General features: G+C 51.2%; 1 protein-coding gene across 1 annotated transcript; it reads right to left on the minus strand.

Annotated features, from left to right (window-relative positions):
- Nucleotides 1-8,558: 8,558 nt before the first annotated feature.
- PAX1 (paired box 1) lies at nt 8,559-17,453 on the minus strand. The gene is made up of 5 exons (XM_045162571.1): nt 17,450-17,453; nt 16,397-17,194; nt 14,705-14,847; nt 13,946-14,168; nt 8,559-8,790 (listed from the first exon to the last, which is right to left on the minus strand). The coding sequence occupies exons 1-5, from the start codon at nt 17,451-17,453 to the stop codon at nt 8,699-8,701; spliced, it is 1,260 nt and encodes a 419-aa protein (XP_045018506.1). The 3' UTR covers nt 8,559-8,698.
- Nucleotides 17,454-20,619: the final 3,166 nt, after the last annotated feature.

The raw sequence follows: 20,619 nt of genomic DNA on the forward strand, positions 1-20,619 counted from the left end.
TCATGTCTGACTCTTTGCGACCCCATGAATTGCAGCATGCCAGGCCTCCCTGTCCATCACCAACTCCTGGAGTTCACCCAAACTCATGTCCATCGAGTCATTGATGCCATCCAGCCATCTCATCCTCTGTCATCCCCTTCTCCTCCTGCCTCCAATCCCTCCCAGCATCAGAGTCAACTCTTCGCATGAGGTGGCCAAAGTACTGGAGTTTCAGCTTTAGCATCATTCCTTCCAAAGAACACCCAGGACTGATCTCCTTTAGAATGGACTGGTTGGATCTCCTTGCAGTCCAAGGGACTCTCAAGAGTCTTCTCCAACACCACAGTTCAACAGCATGAATTCTTCAGTGCTCAGCTTTCTTCACAGTCCAACTCTCATATCCATACATGGCTACTGGAAAAACCATAGCCTTGACTAGACGGACCTTTGTTGGCAAAGTAATGTCTCTGCTTTTGAATATGCTATCTAGGTTGGTCATAACCTTCCTCCCAAGGAGTAAGCGTCTTTTAATTTCATGGCTGCAATTACCATCTGCAGTGATTTTGGAGCCCAAAAAATTAAAGTCTGACACTGTTTCCACTGTTTCTCCATCTATTTCCCATGAAGTCATGGGACCAGATGCCATGATCTTTGTTTTCTGAATGTTGAGCTTTAAGCCAACTTTTTCACTCTCCTCTTTCACTCTCATCAAGAGGCTTTTAGTTCCTCTTCACTTTCTGCCATAAGGGTGGTGTCATCTGCATATCTGAGGTTATTGATATTTCTCCCGGCAATCTTGATTCCAGCTTGTGCTTCTTCCAGCCCAACATTTCTCATGGTGTACTCTGCATATAAGTTAAATAAGCAGGGTGACAATATACAGCTTTGACGTACTCCTTTTCCTATTTGGAAGCAGTCTGTTGTTCCATGTCCAGTTCTAACTGTTGCTTCCTGACCGGCATATAGGTTTCTCAAGAGGCAGGTCAGGTGGTCTGGTATTCCCATCTCTTTCAGAATTTTCCACAGTTTATTGTGATCCATACAGTCAAAGGCTTTGGCATAGTCAATAAAGCAGAAATAGATGTTTTTCTGGAACTCTCTTGCTTTTTCCATGATCCAATTTAAAAGAGAGTGACAGTGTGCTGAGCAGAGCAACCTGAAAGTTTGTATAGGAAAAAATGAGTCGAATTCAAATGGCAAGTGCCACTCTGGAGCTTCTTTCAAAAAAGCACTCTTGGCAGGAGGGTGGCCACATTGATCACTATCCCATGGCTCAAATGACATGATAAGATGCAGGCGTCTGCTTGGTTTTGAATATTTCAGGCATCTCTGATTATTTTTCAAGTTTCAGTGAGAACTAAAAACACATTGTTACCAGCACATTTTCTTTTAATTTTTATATTCATGCATATTGTAAGAAAAATGAAATCCATACGCTTATAAAAATTCATTTACACTTTGCACTTCACAATGTGTGACCGAGTCTTTTTATAAATCTTTTAATGTCTTTGTTTACTTTGGAAAGCATCCGGTTTGTGAGAAAAAAAAATGTCCAAAGAAACACATCAGAACCCAACTGCTGTATTCCATTCACGTGCACTCTGATACACAACCAATGAGGCTACAGGCTTGAGAATCACCCTCTAGAGCAAAAAAGCATTGCTAGGTAGGAAGACCTGGACAGATGGATGGATGGATGGATGGAGGCGAACGTCACTAAAATACTTGATCCTACAGCTACCTTTTAAATATTACTTTGTCACACACACTTGGTGTGTGTTTTCCTGAGGCTCTGAGCATTTGTGGATTTCCTTTAACTAAACCTCAGCAGTAGATGAAGACTTCACCTACACTTCCAACTCCAAAGTGGACTCCTGAGTTGGACAGGGCATTTCCTCTCCTAAAAGTCTGATGGGATCTTCCAAAGGAGAAGACCTTCCATGTAACTCTTCCTGAAGATACCGAGTTGAAGGCTTTAGTGCTCTTTATGTCCCAGCCCAAAGGATGGAGTCGAGAATGGGGTGACTTTGTCTCCAAATTCATTTACTCAGCAAAGAGCAGGAAGACACAGCCAAAGTCCACCATGGCTGCCATAGTCAGTGTGCCAAAGTGGGCAGCTGAGACAACAGGCTGTATAACCAACCCCCTTGAGGGGAACAGAGTAGGTTGAGGTCTCTCTGCATCAATTTCTAGCTTCCTAACATGAGGAAACGTGGTCACATAACATCAACGTAAGTGGACTTGTCACAAAAATCTTCTTCAGTGCAGTCAAGATGGCTCCTGGGCTGTCATTGGTCCCACAAGTCTAGCTATAGATTCATTAAGTATTCCTAAGGTCTTGGTGAATGTCTCAGGACTGTCGGATTTGATAAGTAGCAGACAACAGTGTCTCCTTCTGAGGTTATGTAAAGTTCTGGTCAGTTCAGAGACTTGCGTGAGCAGTCGCAATGGCCTCTGCGCCTTTCACAAACCCGAGAGATAGCAAATATGTTCTGCAGGGCTGTGACGTGATTAAATTCACCCTAGAATGTTGATGGGAAGTGCATGGGGAAAAAAGGAGGAAAATGATGATAACAGCCCTAATAACGAATGAGCATGACCCAAATCAAGTCTCCATTCTTTACATATGATCCAACTGAATCCTCACAACTGCCCAGGGAGGGAGCTATCAGTCCCATTAAACAGACAAGGAAACGAAGGCTGTTGAGTTTTGCCAAAACTTGCCCAAAGTGACACTGCTGCTAAATGGTAAAACCAAGATTTGAACCAAGCCAAATCTGCCAGCTTCTAAGCCCCTGAATACCCCATCTCTTCCTAGATCATCTCCTTCAGGAAGCTGTCCCACAGCTTATAGTCTGAATTTAATATCTATAAAAGCACAAGGTAAAGACAGAGACCCCCCCACCCCCACCTTGTTTAATCTAAGGAAAAAAATCCTCTTTACCCCACCTGTAAGTGACCTTTCAGGATTTTATCATAAAACAAATGCAAAAGTGAGGAAATAGTCAATTTCTACCTCTCTACAAAAGATCAGCCCTTCTTTAAATGTGAATCATGATTTTTAAATAATTAAAAAATTCAAAAAGATGACTAAAATGCTTAAAATTGGGAAGATTCAAACCCAAACTAATCTAAAGTATCAAAACTACAAAAACACAGATAAAGTTTATTTCCTGAAGACATCAGTTTTGACTAGGTTGCTTTTTAAAACTCTTCTTTGCTCTAGATTTAAAGCATTGAATATATATGTATCTATTAGAGTCAAATTTAGAAGTGAAATTTATCTCTAAGGTGATCTTGAATCTCATCTAATTTATTTGATAATTCCCACATGGATGAGCAGAGAAAATCTGGTTTTCACTCTATGACCAGCCTTTCCTGTTGTTCCAGAATCAATGCATCTGATTATCAAGTACAATAATCACAATGGGAAGAGCACTCTTATTGTAAACAGGTGTTGTTCACAACTGGACAGGTTACCACTTGAAGAGAATGATGAATTTTTTGTATATTTAGTGTTATCTTTGTATTCATCTTTATCTTCCTGGAACAATGCGTGCTCCCCCTCGTGGCCAGAATGATACCTTCACTTCTTAGCTCAAGTTAAACCTATTACAACTCTGCCAAAGCAGCTTTTGCTTGTTTTTTGTTTTCTGTTTCACAAGCTTCAAGTTCCAATTCAACTCTTTTAAAAAATCAATTTTCTTTAATTCATTCAAATATCTTTCTCATTTTTTTCATCCAAGAGTTTTGTTGTGAAATTAAAACCATCTAGTTAGAGAATTTTGTTTTGTTATTTGTTGTTTGGGGTAAAATTAAATCTTATAAAACTAAAACCACATCCACCAGTGACTGGGAGAACTTCCCCAAAGGGAAAATTGTATGGCTAATATAAGACACTGGAGATAATCCATTCAGTCAATATATCTCACTAGAGAAAAAGGAAATAGAATGTTACAGGATGGAAATGTAATTTAATAGCTGAGTGAGCACTTGATCAGCTTATTTTATCCTCAAGAAGAAAAAGAGTGAAGGGAACCCAGGTGGTTAAATTGTAAGGCAGTTGAAATTCCATCACCCATGAAAACTGTAATTGGGATTCCACTTTTGGACTTGGCCAGCCCAGAAACAGATGTGTGTTTCAACGAGGATCACAGAATGCTCTCCTGGAGAAGAGCTCTTTAGAGTGAAACAGGGGTTTCAAATGGTTTCAACTCCAAAGAAGAGACTAGACTAAATTGAGTATAATTGTTCCAAATGTTTATAATTCCCAAGTTGGATTGTTACTAAATGTGTGGTTTTCCTTTTATTGCCTTGGAAAAAGAAGACAGTGAGATTCCTCCTTGCTCTGTCCTTTAAAAAAAAATCCAAAAACAGAAGAATTTTTTTAAGTTGAGATCTAACAGTTTGGCTAGAAATATCTCAGCCACAGTGAATGAAGGTATAGTTCAAACAGCAAGGTCAAGGTCAAGACCAAATACCATTTTGTGCATAATTCTGCCCATTAAAAGAAGAGAATCAAACTTTCTCATTACACAGCTCACCTGGATGCACAGTCCTTTAGGCTGAGTTCCTTGGGCATTTTCTGGCAAGATTCTAAATTCATATTATCCAAGCCTCACATGGAGCAGGTAGAGTTTCTTTTGAAAAAAAAAAAAAAAAAAAAAAAGATAACCAATGTAATTCTAGCTAGAAAAACTGATGCCAGAAAATCTATAGCGGGCTTTAACCCAGACCACCACTCCATTAAATAAATCTCACCCTCCTTAACAGGAGTCAAGAAACAAGCAAACAGGGAAACAGTTGTCAGTAAATGGGGTCCACCCAGCAGGAGATTAATGCCACATAGATTTTGAATTACTTGAGGGAGAAGTAAAAACAATGCCCAGGCCAGTGTTGGATGTTTACATTTTATTGTTATCCAGTATTTCTTCAAACAAGGGTCTTCCCCACCCCTTTGCCTCCATCTCTCTTTTCTGACCTAGAGGGACAGTCTCCTTTAGAAGGAAAGGAAAAGTGCATTCTTCAACTCCTGGCAAGTTTAAGCATCCTTCGGTGACCCGCAGGACACACCAGAATGTGTTTAGGAAGGATAAAATTCTGTGTCTCCTGCCCTTTTGTTGGCTTTTCTTCTTCCTTGCCCCAAAGCAGCCACCTTTCCCAGGGAAGTTCTTACCATCCATTTTAAGCCCATCCTCCAATCAAGAATGCCACAAAATTCCATCTTTATTCATTTAAAGCACGGAGCTGGCCCTTTTTACAAATACTCTGTTTCTAATAAAACCCTGTTGATATGCATCCTTTCACAAGAATCAAGTGGATATGCTGGAGCTGGTGATGTGCAAAGATCAGACCTGCAGACCCCACCCGTGTGCGCCCAGCACAACACTAGATGAACCAAGAAAGCACATAGACAGAAACAGAGTTCTGTTGTCTGCATTTTTTTTTTCCTGGAAGGAATCATTAAAAAAACAAAACAAAACTGTAACAATGTTCACCTTTAAGGACAGGGATGAGGACTGGAAGCTTTCCCTTTTCATTTCAGTGTTTCTGTGCTGCGAGACTTTTCTAACAATGTGTGTGTGTGTGTATATATATATATATATATATATATATATATATAACTTTCATTCTTTCAACAAATCAAAGGGTGACTTGAGTGACTGCATATCTTGCTGATTTTATTTTTCGGTACTTCTCTTCATTTAAAAAAAATTATTCTTAAATTAAAAAATAATAAAAGGCAGGTACTAGTGCAAATTGCCTCTGAGAAGTGATTCTTTCTCAAATTATTCTATCTGACACAGTATTCTGTAATCTTACCATGAGTCCCCAATACCTCCACAGAGCCATGTGGACAGAGAACAAAAAAAAACCAAAAATCCAATCCTTAATGGGCTCTTTTGAAAAGCGTTTCAATTCTGGGTCCTTCCATCATTCATAAAAATGACTCTCCTGCCCTTTGTTAACAGCGAAAAGAATAATCATCTTCAAACAGGTGAAGCAACACCAGGGCCGGGCTTCCAGGGATGTCCCGACCCAACCTGGGAGGGTACATTTCACACTCAGGAGGAGGCTTGGCAAGGGTACAGGCCCCCTCCCTACCCGGTAGAGTAGAGGCTTCACTTAAGCCCTCTGGGACTTCCCAGGACCCACAGCCTCCAGGAAGGAGACAGGATGGATGTTACAGAGCACGCTGGCCCTGCACCTGGATGCTGCGCGTCCCCCGTGAATGTGCCCTCAGAGTCGGGGACCCTGGAAGACCCTCCTCCAGCAACCCCACAGGAGGAACCACAGGGGACAGACTTGGAAAATGCCACCCTTTGCACGGGGCATCCTCCAGCCTTCCTGGGCTGCATTTTCCAGCTCTTCTCACCCATAATCCCAGTCAACCCAAACACAGAGTGAGAAGTGGCAGAGCGGGGGTGGGGATGGGGGGTGTGGGGGAAAGGATGATAGCAATGAGAGATGGATTCTTCTCATTTCTTCGAAAAAGGTAAGGTGCCTTCTTCCTGGCCCGAGGCAGCCAGTCCTCCAGGCAACAAGGTGTGTGAGATGCTTGGATGACTGAGCACATAAGCTCATCTAAATGTTTTATTCCTGTTACCATTATGAGCAGCCTCTCTGCAGAAAATGCTGGTACGGAAGGCTGAGAACCCCAGGCTCCAAGTTTGAACCCCAATCTTGGTTCTCTGATGAGATAATGTCACCCAGTTTCCTTGTCCAGACCTTGTGATCCATAGCTTGCTGCATGTGGTCAAGAGAAATAGACTAGGTCTCTAATCCTTAATACTCCTGTCTATAAAATGGAACTTTTTGTAATAGGCAAGAGACTTTGAAGACCTAGGAATAAAAGCCTCTATATGAAAAAAGGCAGATACTCTTTTCATTGATTTTGATGAATACCTCCAGCAGGTACTATTGAAGTAAGATGCATTGAAAATAATTTCCCCACCAGTTCCCTCCAAACAGACAGCTCCTCTTACAAGCAAAACCTTCAATTCAAAAATCTCTGTTGTCAGTTTTAGAGAACCAAACAGGGAGGAAAAATAAAACAAGTAGCGGAGACTTCTCTGTACTGAGAAATCCCTGGGTTATTTGATAGTGTCTTATCATTTTCTTTAGCTTTAGAACTTTTTTAAAAGTGTTCTGAAAAAGTCCTTACTGCCTTCTTCCCATTTTTTTCCCTCCATTCTGCCTTGCTACCTTGTTTTCAGGGACCATCCCTGAAAACGGTTGTCTCTTCTTCCTTTCTCTTCTACCTCAATCTAGGTGGCAAATGCTAAGGAGTAAACCAGTAAAAACAATTCCCTCTTAATACTGTTGATGCTGGAAACCCAGAGGCTAAGTCAGTGAGACATACCTACACAATACTCCAGGCTGGACACAGACTGGCTTGCCCTTACAAAGCAGACTTTTAGATGCCTTCCTTTATTCAAAGGTAGCCATGGTTAACAGGTGATGTCAGACTCTCACCAGTGACATTTTTCTGACCACAAAGATTGCAATTTTATGTCCAGGGTACTGCCTCCAGAGTGCCTGAACTTGGAAGCAGTGAACAGAGCTTGTGTTCTGCTCTAGAGGACACTTTCTGGGTTTTTCCAACCCCATCCCTTTGCAAACCAGAAGTCAGATTGCACCTTTGTACCCAGAAGCAGTTTGTGGTTTAAATTAACAAATGGGCTGACTCCTGAATACAAAAATAAAAAACAAAAAAACAAAAACAAAAACAGTGCAGACATGTCTACCATATGCTGGACTCCCTCCTATTGGGTGTGGAGGAGTGGGAGGGGACACTTCCAGGGTAGGAATGGTTTTCTAACCACAGAAAACACCAGTGGCCACAGGTGCCCCCCTGCCCTCAACCTTATTTGGGGTGACATCACCTCAGAGGAAGCAAAGAGAAACCCAGTCCTTAGGCACTGAGAAGATATCCAGAGAAGAATACTTCCAGATAATGTCCTTGGGAGAGGGAGGAGAAGGGACAGTTCACCGAGGCTTTGTTTGGGTTCATTGTGATAAAATGTGAAATAAATGCTGCAGCTTCTCCAATTCCCAGGTTCGAGCCCCCGCCTCGAGTAGGCATGGGGGCCCCTGAGAGGTGGGGGCTAAAGACCAAAGGATCTGTCCTGTTCACCTGTCCAGCGGGTGGTTGGGGGGGGGGAAGGGGGGCTCTTGGCAAGGTGATAGGGCTGGGGGGAGCCGGGCCAACGAAGAGAGGCGGAGTAGTGACTAAAGGCCCAGGAGAGGAGGTGGCCGATGGGGCCGGACACAGGAGAAAGGGACCACGTAGACGGGGAAGACGCAGGGGGAAAAGGGGACGAGAGAGAGAGGAACATAAAGAGGGCGAAGGTGAGGGAAGAAAGGAGGGTCGATAGGAAGGAGATAGAAAAGGGAGAGAGAAAGGAGGCGCGGGAGAGCAGGCACGAGGCGGGGAGTGAGGCAGGGTGCCGATAGGCCGGGGACGAAGTCGAAAAGACGCTGGAGGCCGGCGGGCGAGGGAGGCCCCGTCGGTCGAAAGGTCGAGACGAGGATGTAACACTCCGAAGCCTAAGTTCAGAGAAGCCGAAAACCCCGGAGGATGGAGGACGCGCGGCCTCCGGGCGCGGGGCAGAGCGAGGCCAGGCTGATGGGCACTTCTGCGGCGGCGAATCCTCGGGTGCGCGCTCCGCCGCTGCCTCCGGGCTCGGGCTCGGGCTCGGCTCGCGGAGGCGCGGCCCTAGGAGGTCGAGGCCGGGATGGGTAGTCCGTGTAAGCTCCCGAGGCCGTCTGGGGCCTTGCCGCCGGGGCTGGGCGGCTTCCGGTCGGCCACTGCGGGAGGAAGCACAGGGCGTGGGGTCACTGTCGGGCACGGCGCGGAGCAGGAGACCCGCGAACCGCGATGCCCAGCTACGCGGTGGGTAGCGCGGGGTCCCGGGGGGAAGGAGCGGCGCGCGCTCCACAGCCGGGCACTGCAAGGAGGCAACGAGACTGAGCATCCCCTGTGCCCTCGACGGCCACCCGCGGGAGCCCCTCGCCCGCCCAGCCCGGGCCGCGGCTCTCCGCTCAGGGCACTCCGGCAGATGCTCCATAACGCAGACCCCCTGCCCTCCGCGAAATGGCCTGGTCCCCGCGCTGCTCAGGAAAGTGGGCCCGGGGCGCAAGGAAGCGCTGCCGAGCGGGACGGCCCCGGGCGAGGCGGCTCTCGGATCCCAGACGTCGCGGGAAGGGAGCGGGGAGTTGAGATGCTCGCACGCAGCCTCCCAACATTCCCCGCCCCCCAACCCACCCCAGACTCCAGCCGGCACACCGGCTGGAGGGGCTGCCCGCGGCCAGGTCACTATCCTCCAAACAGTGCAGAGCTCTCGATGGGCCGGGGGAATCGAGTCGGGGCGGGTCACCAAAACGCCCCTCGAGGAAGTCCCGGGCGGCCTGGACCGACGTGGGCGGTGGTTGCGCATGAGGCGGGCGGCAGACCTCGTTCTACCCTCGCGGCCCGGGTACCCAGCTGCGCTCGCTACGGTAGGCACACCGCGTCCTGGGCCGTGGGGCCTCCGGAGTCAGTGACTGTGGTCTTGCCAGATCAGGCGGCATTTTGCTCGTTGCTCTGTTGCTTAGGGTTTTGGGAAGGGGCCCAAGTTTTGCTACTGGAAGCCAGAAGAGTGACGCCACTATTGTGCAACCCCTGTTTTTCCTTTTCCCGACGCCCGGCCGCTGGGCTTCTGCACAAGGAGGCACAGGATTGTTTACACCTAAAGACGCCTATTCTCAACTTTCTTTTCCACTCCCCCCCACCCATGTCTTCCTTTAAAGGGGGGACCTGGGGACGCCTCAGTTTGGGGCGAAGGGAAGCTCCCCATTATTTACGCCCGCAGCAGCCGGCGCCCGGCGGCAGGCGCACTGCGCCTTTAGCGCGCGGAGCCGGGCCCATACTTATGCGCGAGGGGCGCGCGCGCGCACCGCTTTGCTCAGAGGTGGCGAAAGGACCTGAAGATCTTTCCAGGACAGAACCCTTGCTCCCCGCTGCCTCTCAGCTCTCTTTCCTAAACACAGTTGCGGCCGCTCAGCCGACTGAGTTTTCAGACTTTTTCATTCCACTCACTACACACACTTGGAGGTGAGGGCCGGTTTAGAAAACATCTCCGGAGTAGGTTTCTCAGCCAAGGGCCGGTTGCCTGAGAGACAAGCGAAAAAAAATGAACTCGTGAAAAACAAACACCCGGGAGGCCAGAGACAGATTGCACTCCACTCTACGGGGGTCGATCCTGCTGAGGTATTTTTAGCTCTTCCCCGACCAGTCCCTCCCCATAAGACCTCTCCTCCCCTCCGTCCCCACCTCCTGGACCCCGGGCGCCAAGAGCGCGTACGGCGTGCTGGCTTCGCAAGCTCGGGCCGGCGTTAGGCGCGCTGCAAGCTCATTTAATCATAATGGGCAGGATGGGGACAAGCTTTTTTAAAAAAATATTGGGACTTCGATTACAAGGCTACCGGGACCCTGGGGCGGGGCGGGGAGGAGGAGATGTCAAGGGGATTCTGAAAAAGGGTCTCCCAGGTCTGCTGCATCAAAGGAGACGCCGGTTGGCGGCGGTGGCAGGCTCTCAGGCCGACGTCTGCGCCCTAATATTCCTGGCAAAGTTAGCTTTTAGGATCCTTCAAGAACTAATCCGGAGCAGAGATGACTGAAACAAGCCTTGAATTGTCTCTAACAAATACAAAAGACACATTTTCTTTGAGCCTATGCAATATCTTATAAATGTGATTTCCAAATCTTTAGTCTTTCCAAAAACTGGCTGGGAAGGACCTCAGAGCCGGGAAACTTTGAGTTTCTGCAAACCCTGTAAATACCATTTGTCTAGTGGGGTCTGTCACCTGTCTGGAGAGGGAAGGAGACGGTCTTGTCTGGATAAGATGGAGGTTCCTACACAGAATGTTGTCACCCATTCACATGAGATGAAGTGGAACTTTCCTATGCTCACAGCCCTCAAGAATTAACGTTCCCTTTCACCAATGGGAAATGTTAATCACACATTCTTACCTAAATAATAGGGAACCTAGACCCCCAACCCTTTACCAAGATAAAGTTAATCAATTGCGATCCATAATTTGACATCTGAGTAATCTTATCTTAGCATAATAGTTAATGTTCACCTGCACCTGATTTGAAGGACATACTGAAATATATGTATATACATATATAAAATATAATATATATTATTATGTGTATATTGTCCATGTATGGACTAGATGATCAAATGTATTTGTTTTTTACTGAGCATTCATGACTTTCAGCTAAAAAACTGCTTTCTTACTGAAGAAGTTCAATAAATGTTATTCCTACTGTTCTTATGAACTGAACAATGAATGGTAGTCAACTGTTTTCTGGGATAGATTTCTTTGAAGATAATTTTGTAAGCTATGATTAGAAAATTAAAGGCAGTGATTTGCATTACTTTGTAATTTTTAAAAGGCCACTTGGAGGATGGGGGGCAATTTTTCAAGTCCGTTTTTTTTTCTGCCAATGAGAAGAGTAAAAATCCATAACCCAAGTCGGTATGTAATTCTCATTGTATGTTCCCGTTCAAACGCAAACACTTGTATGCCAGCTAAAGAAATCATTCTTAATGATGGACTTGATTTATTTGATGACCCTTTACCTGGATCTTTAAAGAACTGTCAGAATCAGGAAATTGTTATTAATTTAATAACGAATGTAGCTGATTACTGCTGCAGATTTGGAAAATGGCTGGGATGCTCCATGATAGGAAGTAAAAATAATGGTTACAGGGACAGGAATGCCAGGGTCAGTCAATGGCTCTGGATTTTTTGTTTGTGTTTGTATTTGTTTTTCTGGCTGCTCCATGTGGAATTTTTCATGTTTCAATTCTCCAACCAGGGATTGAACCCATGCCTCCTGCAGTGGAAGCGTGGCATCTTAACCAGGAAAGTCCCGGCGCTGTATTTCTGAAAGGAAGGTATCTTCTAAAGAAAATCAACCATCAATGAGTTCCCCCTTCCACTTCAAATTAACTGGATTTAGCAGCTTCCCCTCTGGACTATTACCTACATTTCATAACTTGTTTCTAATGTAGTGCTTGACATGCTCTGCGACAGAGCAGCTCTGTTAGAAAAGGACCTCATTGTTCTGAAGTTAGTGAATCCTTTTTCTAAGTCTTCCTGCTCCTTGGGGTCACCCCAGGGGAGATCATTTAAATTTTTGGCTACACTTTTCTAAATCAAATGAACTTACTTAAATGTTTAGTCTCATTAATGTAATTAATGTAATTTGGAGAAGGAAATGGCAATCCACTCCAGTACTATTGCCTGGAAAATCCCATGGACACAGGAGCCTGGTAGGCTACAGTCCATGGGGTCTCAAAGAGTCGGACACGACTGAGCAAAGGCAATTTTGATTTCTAATTTGGCAGAGAACCTCAGGTGTCAAGAAAACAGTGGACTGGAGTCCAAGGACAAGGCTCTGAGCAAAACATTCCCCTGAGACCCTTTATCTGTCCTTAAAGGGAAAGCTTGGAGGAGTTCTGAGTCTGGACTTTTAAAATTCCCTTTACTTGGATTTTCTTGTAAATGAACAGATGGAATTTAAATTATTTAAATTAAATTTGAAGCTTAAAGGAGTTCTCATTCTCAGTATCTGTAAATTGATATCCCAGAATTTGTGTGCTCCAAGAAAGGTGAAAATATTTTTTAAAAACTTTTGTTCCTCTGCGTGACTGTTAACAGTGACATCTAGTCTCTGCCCCTTCTCTTTCATGGATTGTGCTATTATGTCTCAATGAAACTATGAAACTACTTGGAAATAAAACTTTTTGCCTGGGCGTCACCAGACACGCCTGTCCTCTACCTATGGATGCCACCTGTCCCCACTTCTGCCTGGGTGAGTATGAGGCAGGTCAGCTGCTAAAGGTCCCTTCGGTCATCTGGAACATCCCTGTGGCCCATGCTGCCCCAGGTTTGTCTTCAGCCTCCTCTACAGGGAGGCTGGCACACCCCCTCCTGGGATGACTGCTTCCTTTCTCTAGAGGAGCCGAAGTTGCAATTTTCTGGTGCCCAGAACCTGGAAGAGGCAGCTTCAAAACTGGCAAATCCTGTCATTCTTTTCAGGGTGAGGAAAATGCAGACTCAAGGGCAGGTGAGTTTTTCCCAAGTTGTAGGAAAAACTAGAACCCAAAGATCAGTGTAAGAAGAGGCCCCTCACACTGTTGACTGTCAAATACCTCAAATCTGTTAGTTGGCTTATCAGAGAGCAGATTTATGGAGGAGGGGGAGGGCGAGATGGCAGCGGCAAAAGAGGTAGAAACCCCCAGCCACATTTCCTGCAGAAAGATGGATCCCCCAAACCGCCACAGAGTTCAGAGTCTTGCCTGTCTAGCCTTAGAGACTTATAATAGAAATGCTGTCTCCTTTCCCAAAGGATGTGTTTAAGGAGAGACCAGGGCCTGCTTGGGGGGAAAAAATTAAAAAAACAAACAAACAAAAAAAAAACACACTCGGACCTGGAGGAAAATATGGGCAGGACATGGAAGAGGCCCAGAGCAGGTCCAACCCACCTGCGGGGCTCAGGTGCCACTGGCAGATCCACAGAAAGTACAGCCCTGCAGGCCACAGGAAGCTGCCCCTGGAGGGTGCCTTCTAGACCTTTCTAGGGACAGAGAAATGACACCCAGAGAGGGGTTCCTTTTTTCCTCCATACAAGTTGGGCAGACAGTCCTAGCTCCTCTCCCAACCTCCTCCTGCCTTTCTAGGGACACAGTTTACACCTGTTTACTCTGAGAAGTTAGAAGTTAACAGACTGAAAGCATAAACCGAGCGAAGAATCTAGGCCAGTACCCACTCCAGCCTCTCGCTGTCGGTCTCGCTGTCTGTCTCCCCCTCCGTCTCCGTCTGTCTCCCCTCTTTTCTTCCAGGGACCCTTCCTAGCGCTCCTGCTCGCTGCCCTCCTGCCCGCCGCCCGCCCGGCCGCACCCCTCACCTTCTCGGTTGGGATGCTTGAAGGTCACGGCTGCCGCGAGCTCCCCGCCGTGCACGGTGACGCTGGCGCCCGGGGGCGCCAGCGGGGGACCCTGCGCCGGCGGCCACGGCGGGCCCGGGGCGAGGTAGCCGCCGGCCGGCGAGCTGTACACGCCGTGCTGGTTGGAGGCCGGGTAGGCGCAAGCCGGAAGGAAGCCGCCCACCGCGGAAAGGCCGGAGGCCGACTGCGAGGAGAGAGCGCGACAGCCTGTCACCAGCAGGCGACCCCTCAGGCTTCCCCCTCACAGGCAGTTACGGGGGGGTCGCGGGGGGATCCTCATTCCCCCTGCTGTCCCAGCCATGATTCCCACACGAAGCCTGGCCTCTAACTGTCCTGGAAAGAACTCCGGCAAAGTGATGCCCACTCCAATTCTTTAAAAGTGCTCATAAAAGGTGAAGGGGTCAAGGTAGTCATCATCCGGAATTTAGAGAAAGGGAGTCAGTCTTCGATCTTTTGTGTTAACTCGTCCCAGCTTTTTTAGCAAAAAATGTCTTGGCCAAAATGCAAGTCAATCCCCTTGAAAGCCAGCGCTCCTAGGAAAGAGAGAAATTTGCCCGCAGATGCCGGGCCAAGCAGCCAGACCCTGACTGTCTCCCCAGCTCGCTTCCCCCAACCCCGGATTGGGTGGGGGTGGGGGGGGTCTCTTCTCTTTCTCTCTAACCCGCCCCCAACTCCTCCGCTCCCCTGATGAAGGACGGCTCCTTCCCCGCGCTCGGTTACCTGCGTGTATTTAATGTCCGTGTCTAAGGCAGGTTTCTCGAGCCCGTTCACAGCGGGGCTGGCGGGAAAGGCCGCGCGGTTCACTCCCGCCCAGTCTTCCATCTTCGGGGAGTAGGCGGCGCCTTCGCTCCCCGCCAGGGCCCCTGCGGGGACACAGGACGGATTAGAAGGGCATGTGGGCAGCCCTCCGCCCGGACAGGCGCTCTCGGGCCTTCAAGTGCCCACCTGGAATCCAAGGGAGAGTCCAGGGCTCCTCTGAACCCCCAGGGGTCAGATGCTCCGAGGCCCCAGGTTTCGCTTTTGCTCCCAGCGGCACAGAAGGAGGGCGGATGGGCATACTCCTCCCTCCCCTCAGCCCTCAACCCGCTTCCCGCGAAACAAGGGATCTCCAGCAGGTAGACAGCTGGCAGCCAGAGCTGGCGACCTCGGCCCAGGCCGCCTTTCTGCTGTCCAGAGATGGTGCCTCAAAAGGTCCAAGTTCAAATCCACAGAAGGCTCAAGAAAATTACACGGGATTTCTCAATGTCTCAAAAAGCGTCTGGAAGGCTAGAAGCTGTTTCTGTGCAGAACTCCCTGCAAAGACATCCTGGGTGTCCCGAAATAAGTGTCAACTCAGCCACCCAAGAGTGTCGGGGCACAGGTCTGCTCCTGGTGCAGAAATGAAACCTAGAGAAAGCTCCAGAACTGAGCTCAGGCCTGGCCAGGTCACCTCCCTGCCAGTTGCCCGTGGGCTGCTCCATACAAAGCTTTGGCCTGAGCCTGAGGCCCAGGCTGAGTTTGAGCCACAAGGAGAAACAAAGCCTGTGCACGGGCTTGGAGATGTGGCCCAAGGCCGCTGGAGCTAAGCCTTCGGTTTCATCCAGGACTCCCCTCCTCTCTCTCAGGCTATAGTGAATTTTGCCTCTTACCCTCCCGCTGAGTCTGCTCACCTAGGAACACACCATTCTGCTAGGGGCAGGGGACAGTGCAAAGAAACTCAGGGCTCAGGTCTGGCCCCCACCCACTCTCCCGAGCCCCGCATCAAAGCTGCCCCTAACCCACCTCCTCTCCTGGTCTCCTCCCTCCACACCCCGACAGATTGCTGACAGATTGCTGAGAGTCTCATTGTAGGCCGAGGGCAAATCCATGGGCGCTTCCACCCTAAGGATGGCCACAGCCTGTAGGCGCCTGTGACCCGAGGACTCAGTCTCAGAACCTGCAAGGCTGTGGGGCCTACTGGAGACTCAAGTCACTGGGCCAGGTGGCCCTTTCACCCTTTACTCAAAGAGTCTTTGGGCCTGGGAGGGACAGAGCCCTTTCAGGAATGGTGAGGGGCCCTGGAAGAAACTAGTCTTAAAGAAAAGGTCGCAGAATTGACTTTGCGGTTTGTTTGGCTTAGATCTGGCGATAGGGGTTTGCATACTTTTTGCAAGAATGAAAAAGCGCAATTTCAGGGCATTGAATTTGTGGTCGGCGATTGCTCTTCCATTTGGGAAAATATTTTCCATATTTGTCATAAAAAGTTCAAGATGTCCGAGGACTCCCACAGAAGGCCCCAGGACCCTCAGCCTCCCTGGCCAGCCCGGAGCCCTCCCCTGAGCCAAAAGCGGTTGGAGGAGGCCGGGCGAGAGTGACCCCCTCACCCACACTCCTGCCCCCCCTTGCTCCATTCCGCCCCTTCCAGGAAAGCTACCGAAGGCCGGCGCCACTGACCTGTTTGCTCCATAAACGTCCGGATGCCCAAGATGTTGCTGACCGAGTGAGCCGAGGGCCATGAACGGGGGATGCTGACGTGGCCGGCTGTGCCCGGGACCCCGTGGTGGCTGCCCATCTTGGCGCCCGTGGACGACACGGGGCTGGGGTAGGGGTACTGGTAGATGTGGTTGTAGGGGAGCGCCGGCTGCGGCGGCGGCTGCTTGCTTCCCTCGTAGGGCCCGGGCTGCGCCAGGCTGCCAATCTTATTGCGCAGAATACGGCTGATGGAGCTCACCGAGGGCACGTTGTACTTGTCGCAGACGCCGTCGGCCAGCAGCCGGTCGCGGATCTCCCAGGCGAAGATGCCGGGGTCGCCCTGCTTGTAGTCCCGGATATGCTTGACCACGTTGGGGGTGGTGACGCGAGGTTTGCTGCCCCCAATAGCTCCGGGCAGGATGGAGCCCGTCTCGTTGTAGCGCGCCAGGATCTTGCTCACGCAGCCGTGGGACACGCGAAGCTGCCGGCTGATGTCACAGGGTCGGATGCCCAGCTGCGCCAGCTCCACGATGCGCAGGCGGATGGCGTTGGGCAGTGGCCGGCCGTTGACGAACACACCGCCCAGCTGGTTCACCTCGCCGTAGGTCTGCTCTGCGGACGCGCCCGGCCAGAGTGAGGGGAAGGGAGAGAACACCGGCGGGTGAGCCGAGAATGGCCGCGCGGGGACAGGGGCCGCACCCAGAGCGCCTCCGACGGTGACCGGCGGCTCCTCAGAATCCCGGCGAGCGGATCCCGTCCGGTCCCGGGAGTCGGCATGCGCTCAGGGGCAGCGGAGGGGAGCGCCGTGCGCTCCAGCCCTCCACGCCCTTTTGCGATCTCTGGCGCGTCTACTTGAAACATCCCCTCCCGATACTAGCCGAGCGCCCCCTCCACTCCCGGGACTGGGGGCGTGTGGAGAACGCGGCCGGTCCGGGATCCCGGACCAGGTCTCCCCGGGAAACCTCGGACACGAGGGAAGGGAGGCGCCGGGACACCGCCGCCCCCTCGCCCCCGCCTCGTCCGCCCGCCCCTTACCCATGGCGCGCGGGCCGGCCGGCTGCCTGGCGCCGAGGCGGCCGGGGTTGGGCCCGGCGCGGTCCGGGAGAGCTGGGGCGCCGCCGCCGCGGGAGAGGCATAGAGGGAGGGCGCGCGCGAGCCGAGAGCCGCGGCGGCCGGGCCGCGGACTGGAAGAGCGTCGTGCGCCGCCGCCGAGCGCGCCGCCGCCCGCCCCCGGGCCCGCTGCCGCCGCCGCCGCCCGCTCCCAGGACACTCTCCACGCCCGCGACCCCAGGCCTAGGGTGAACTTCATCCGATTAGGAGAAATTCGTCTGACCGGGAGGCTGCGGAGTGCGGGGATCAATTTGACGTGTCCTCCACGTCAATCTCGACAGTCACGCCGGAGACTAGCGAGTTGGCAGCTCATTGGTTCCCGTCACTGCGCCCCGGCGCCCCCTTCCCCGCCCTGAAACTCTACCCCTCCTTCCGTCCTCCCCCCTCGGCCCTCCCTTGGAACCCATCCCCCCTACACACACACACACACACACACACACACACACACAGTCCTAACCCCCACCAGGCCTGGGTCCTTCCACTTGTTCCAGTTCCCTGGAAGCCCCTTACCACTAGAGTTTTGAGAATGATGGGATGGGCTAGTCATTTCAAATTGATGAGTATTTATTAGCAGTAGTACTAGTCTTGGTTTTGGTTGTGTTACTAACCTCCCCAGCCATTACTAAGGTAGCCAGGGATTAAAGTTGATGGTGGCAGGGTGCTCAGTGTGGGGCTACCCCTCGTTTCCCTTTCCCTGGGCAGCCGCTAGTGCCCCAGCCCGGGTCATGAGGGCGCCCCAGTAAAAGCAGCAGGCTAGTGCAGGGTGCCTGGTCAGCGGACCTGAGGCATTTGGGATGGAGTGACTCTAGAGTGTCCCATTTCTGGCTAACACCTCAATTTCGCTCTCAGAAAATCTTTACAATGTGACAGTTACCCACTCCTTGGGGGTAGTGTGATTTCAGTGATGTGAGAGACACGCATTCTAGACTCTGTCTCCCTGAGGACTGGCCCACCCACTTGAATTCTGACCTACGGCCTCCAGAACAGGGTCCCGGTGCTGTGGAGACCCCAGGGGCAGCCTGGTGGCCCACTAGAGGACACAGGCTATAGCTCCCATTCTAGGCCACTTCCTTTCTTCCCAGCCAGAATCCAGCATCTTTTCATGCTGAGGGGGCCTGGCCTCACCGTTCACTCTGCGTCTGCAGCTTCCAGGGGGTCTTTGTTAAACCATTGAGTGGTCCTTTCCCTGTCAGGTAAGTTGGGTTTGTGCAGCCCTGAACTCTGTCCTTAGCATTAACCGTCACCTCCTTTCTTTCTCTATCCTAAATTGTAGATTTTCCAGCCTGTGTCGCTAACTGTGGCAGTCCCAAGGGGAGCCTAGAGGTGGGGACCAGGAGAGAGGAGGTGGAGGAGAAGACCAGTCCTGGGAGTTCTGAGCTTGGGGCCCTGCAAGTTTAAGGGCACTGAGCTGAAGAGGGGGAGTGGGGTTGGAGGGAGCCTAGGAAAAGTGCCGGTTCCCAGGGATTCCCATGGACTACCAGCTCTCCTGAGGAGGAGAAAAGAGTCTCCCACCCCCTTGGTCCCAAGAGTCCAGTGCTTGGGAGCTGGTGGAAAGCTGCACACAGCTGTAGTGATGCTACTGGAGGCGCAGACAGACCCGATCAGCGCATCCTGGGGAGCAGCGAAGACTGAGTCCCTGGGAGACAGAAAGCCTGCTGGCTCCTAACCCAACTGTCCGAATATGTTAGTTAGGAGGGGTTGAATTAATCCTGGCTCTGGGAAAGCAGTGTGCGGGCCCCGGCAGGTGATTTCAAGAACCGTCTTTGAAAAAAGAAAAGCCAAGTTCAGAAGAGGTGAGGACTCTCCCTTCCCGGAGCACAAAAATCGTGGTGCAGCCTTGGGTTCCGGGTACCTCAGGGAGGACACCGGACCGGGCAGAGGAGCATCAGAGTACACTGGAGAGAGGTGGGGTGGGACTATTTTAGAAGATTAGGCCCCTCCACGACCGTACAGGGTCGGGTTCGGAGGAGAAAAGGTGATTTGGTTGAAGGTGGGTAACCGAAGCCAGGAGCTCTGAAAAGACATCGAACGAAGAGGACTGAGCACGCAAGGGACCTGGGGCCCTCCGAAGCCACCAGCAGTGGGGCAGCCCCGCTCAGATATCTCCAGGTGGTTTTGGAACCTGTTAGCCCCCTGATCTAGACTTTTGTTGCCTGAATTTCAAGACGGGCGCCGCGGAAGACCGAAATCGTTTATCCCTAAACCCAGGAAACGCAGCACCCATCACCCGGTGTGCCCTCAAGACAAGGTGAAGCAGCTAAAGCCATTTCTAACCCCCGCCCGCGGCAGGCTCACTCAGAGAACAAATAAAGCTGGATACCCGAGTGAGAGCCGGTTCTCCCCAATCGTCCCATCAAGGGAGCATCAACCTCCACTCCTGTGTCAGTAGACCGCGAACCCGAGAGGGCATCTTGTCCCCACTCCCCTTGGAAAAGACCTTTGGGGCTGGAGGAGACGCCAGGAGGATTGAGCCCGGGGTCTCTATGGGGTGTCGGAGCCCCCCACCCGGGCCCCCACTTCACATTCCACATCTCTTGCACCCCCACCCCTCCAGCTGCCCGCCGCCTGCTGGGGACCACACAGCGCTCCCCACGGCCCGCTCCCGGCCCACCGCCGAAAAGCTTACAGTTTGTCGCCCCCTGACGGCAGGCAGCACTGCTCCACCGGCTCCCGCCGCGGCAGCCGGGACTGGGGCGAAGGGCCCCCAAGGTGGGCTCACGGAAGGAAAGGAAAAGACTCTTCCCACCTCTCGGGATGCAGCCTGGTCTCCTCGGTGGCAGGGGGCGGCGACGTGGTCGGCGCTGAGAGCGCAGAGGTAGAAAATAACAAGGCTTGCGCGGGTTCCCACGTCGCCGCTGGGCTGGGCTTGGCTCTGTTGTTTCGAGAGCCCGGGATGCCGAGTGGAACAAAGTCAAGAGAGGCTAGGCTCCTGGGCCGCGGGGCCGCCGCCGAGCACGGGGCGCCCGCTGGGACCAGGGAGCCGACGCGCCCTTCGGGGCCCGGACGCCCTCCTGGCGGAGTACGGCTTCGAGGATCGCCGAGTGGCCTTGGGGACTGACGCGGGTTTCTTGGGCCAGAAGAAGGAGAGGCAGCCG

Source organism: Bubalus bubalis, chromosome 14, assembly GCF_019923935.1.
Source record: "Bubalus bubalis isolate 160015118507 breed Murrah chromosome 14, NDDB_SH_1, whole genome shotgun sequence".
NCBI lineage: Eukaryota > Metazoa > Chordata > Mammalia > Artiodactyla > Bovidae > Bubalus > Bubalus bubalis.

Bases quoted from the DNA above. Each gene is read 5' to 3' on its own strand.
- PAX1 (XM_045162571.1), bottom strand. The intron at 14,848-16,396 runs GTCAGTGGCGCC...GTGTCCCCGCAG, and splicing joins GACGTTTATGGAGCAAACAG to GGGCCCTGGCGGGGAGCGAA. The intron at 8,791-13,945 runs GTGAGGGGTGCG...TTCCTCCCGCAG, and splicing joins CAAGCATCCCAACCGAGAAG to TGGCCGACCGGAAGCCGCCC.